The 2547-nt window shown below is 37.1% G+C and overlaps 1 protein-coding gene across 1 annotated transcript in view; it reads left to right on the top strand.

Annotated features, from left to right (window-relative positions):
- Window positions 1-2547, top strand: part of CMYA5 (cardiomyopathy associated 5) — a 99371-nt gene that overhangs the window by 64957 nt on the left and 31867 nt on the right. The window contains exon 6 of the mRNA XM_010834587.1: window positions 1644-1762. Within this exon, the coding sequence (XP_010832889.1) occupies window positions 1644-1762 (119 nt within the window). The remainder of the gene's footprint in view (window positions 1-1643; window positions 1763-2547) is intronic.

Here is a 2547-nt window from a genome sequence, read left to right as displayed (position 1 = left end):
CTCCAGGTGCTGGAGATCTTCCCTCAGACTCATGCCAAGGTGGTCTTCTAAAATTCCCTTGTGTAAAACCTTCTGTGACTCTCCCTGCCTTAAAGGGCAAAATGGAAACTCTTGGTGGTCGTGAAAGACTTCCCAGTCAAGTCACAAATCACCTTTCTAGTTCATCTCTAATTGTCTCCATTTCCCAGTTCTCAAGGTCCATGGTCCCCTGTGGCCCTTGAGTGTGTCTTACTTTTTTATAGCCCCATGCCTTCATTTATGCTGTTCTCTCAGCAACACTCATACTCTCTTTGTTGCCTAGGAAACTCCTAAAGATCCTTTAAGACTCAGCAAAAGTTACCTCCTCTTTGAAGCCCCTAATGGAGCATCTCCCTCAAATCAGAAGATAGTGAATTTTATTATCCCTAACACTTGTAAGCATAGTGAGCACTCTTTAAATATTTCAGTTATATTTTATCATTTTTTCCACTCATACTGATAAATTTTCCAGACCTAAGATCCTGATATTCTTACCCGAAGGAAACCTTGTCCTCTTACTGATTCACATATATTTATGGAAAGCCTACTATGTGCCAAGAAACATGATACTGTAGTGAAACCAACAAGTCCTTTTTTGGCATGTAGATTATACTCAGGTGAAGTAGACAGACAAAAACAAATAGGTTGTAATGAGTTTGAGGAAACAGCACAACAAAGTAAGAAGCAGCAGAGGACTGGCCTCTCTGAGGGGCTGACATTCTAATAGAGATCTAAATTAAGTGAGGTGGGAGCCACACAGGTGGCTAGGAGAAGAAAGTTCCAGTAGCAAGTGAAAAGGCTTAGAGGTGGGTGTGTGCTGCCCAAATCCCAAAGTCCATGGAGTTCCTAATGGTTGACTTAATTTCTGGAAGGTATTTTCCGTCCTCTTGAGTAAGGTACACAGAGGAGAGCTCCTCACCAAAGTTTAGGCCCTCATGCTAAAGATAAATGCTTCTGCAGTCCTTCCTTCCCCTGTTTCCCTCTTCAGAATCAACCCTTTTTTTTAAGTCCATATTTCACCTGGATGCCAATGCTGAGCGCATCCCTCCTAATAGGGTCCTGAATATAAAGAAAAGTTAACAATTTATATACTGTGGCTTATTTAGTCTTTCGAGAATAGATAGACTTTATCCTTCTTTGTTGCTGACCCATAGCAGTGCCTGACACTTAGCAGATGTGTGTATTTTCTTGAAAGACTAAATGGCTAGATGTATAATATTGAGAGTTGAAAACAGCAAAGACATCACAAAGTATGTGACTTTCCAGATGGGCTCTGAACCTTTTTTATCTTTAGGGAATAAAAACAATCATTCAAGTGTAATCATTTTTAGAACTAACTTTATAGAGGCAAAATTAAGACTGTATAATTCAATGGAATCTGTTCAATTTAAGGATATAGGAATGAAGTTTCTAATATTACCAGTTGCACTAAAGAATCCTATGAATAGATTTTAGACATATCTTCCCAGATTTTGAAACATTTAAAAGCCTTTTTGGCTACAATGCCTCACAAAAACCACCACCACCAAATACCAACAATAGCTTCATTTTGAATAATTGTTCTTAGCTTTCATTATGTATATGTTAATAATTTATTGACTTATACAGAATTATTTTCCCAACAGGTTGCTTTCTGCAATGGAGAACACTGCTTCTTTAGAGAAAATGCCTGCTGCGTTTTCACTCTTTGAGCATTATGATGACAGCTCAGCAAGAAGTGACCAGATGTTAAAACAAGTGGCTGGTAGGAACTTCGATATATTAATTACCTCAGTGAAATTTGGCAGTTATTTCTTGTTTGTTTTGTAAAGTTTTTGAAGCTAAGGAATTATAACTGGAAAAGGAAAAATCTTTCTTGTAAGAATTTAAAGCTAGATTCTGAAATAAACTGTGAGACTAGCATACCGTTTCAGTTATAAACGGCATTTCCATTTGAAGCTTTGTGACTGTGCTGGAATACTGAGGAAGTGGAAGGACGGAGCAGTGGAATCGAAGGGTCTTCTCTCTTTTTTTCTCAAAAGAAGATTTCTCTCTCTTAGAGATTATTTGCTTCACATCAGCAGCCAGGTATAGAAGGAAAGAGAAATCAAATATTTTCATATATGTTGTACAGGTTTTTCTTTCGGAGTGGCTTTCTCCTCTTCAGTTGAGTTATTTTTCCTTTTTTCCAAACTAAACAGATTAACGTAGAGAACTAACAACTCAGCATCATGCTCTGTAGCCAGGAGCCTCCTCCTGCTCAGCTGTCAAAAGCATCCTGCCGACTCTTCAAAATATTTTTTAATGTGCTATTTTAACAAACAAAACAATGAAATTTATTTAGATTTTTTTCAAAGCTGCTGTGTTTCATTGAAGTAACCAAGTTTCACTAACTGTAAAATGTACTTAGATGCCCTCTTTAAAAGATGCTATAATCTTGCAAAGCAAACCATAAAGACAATTTCTGTTTTCAAATTGAGGATTAACTTTTATTCCTGTTGGGAGAGTTTTAATTTAGTAACTAGTAAAAATCTACTGTGTCTTCAAAAA

This window comes from Bison bison, unplaced genomic scaffold (assembly GCF_000754665.1).
Source record: "Bison bison bison isolate TAMUID 2011002044 unplaced genomic scaffold, Bison_UMD1.0 scf7180017864034, whole genome shotgun sequence".
NCBI lineage: Eukaryota > Metazoa > Chordata > Mammalia > Artiodactyla > Bovidae > Bison > Bison bison.
Note: the sequence above shows the minus strand (reverse complement) of the source record. Positions and strands in the feature narration are given on the sequence as shown.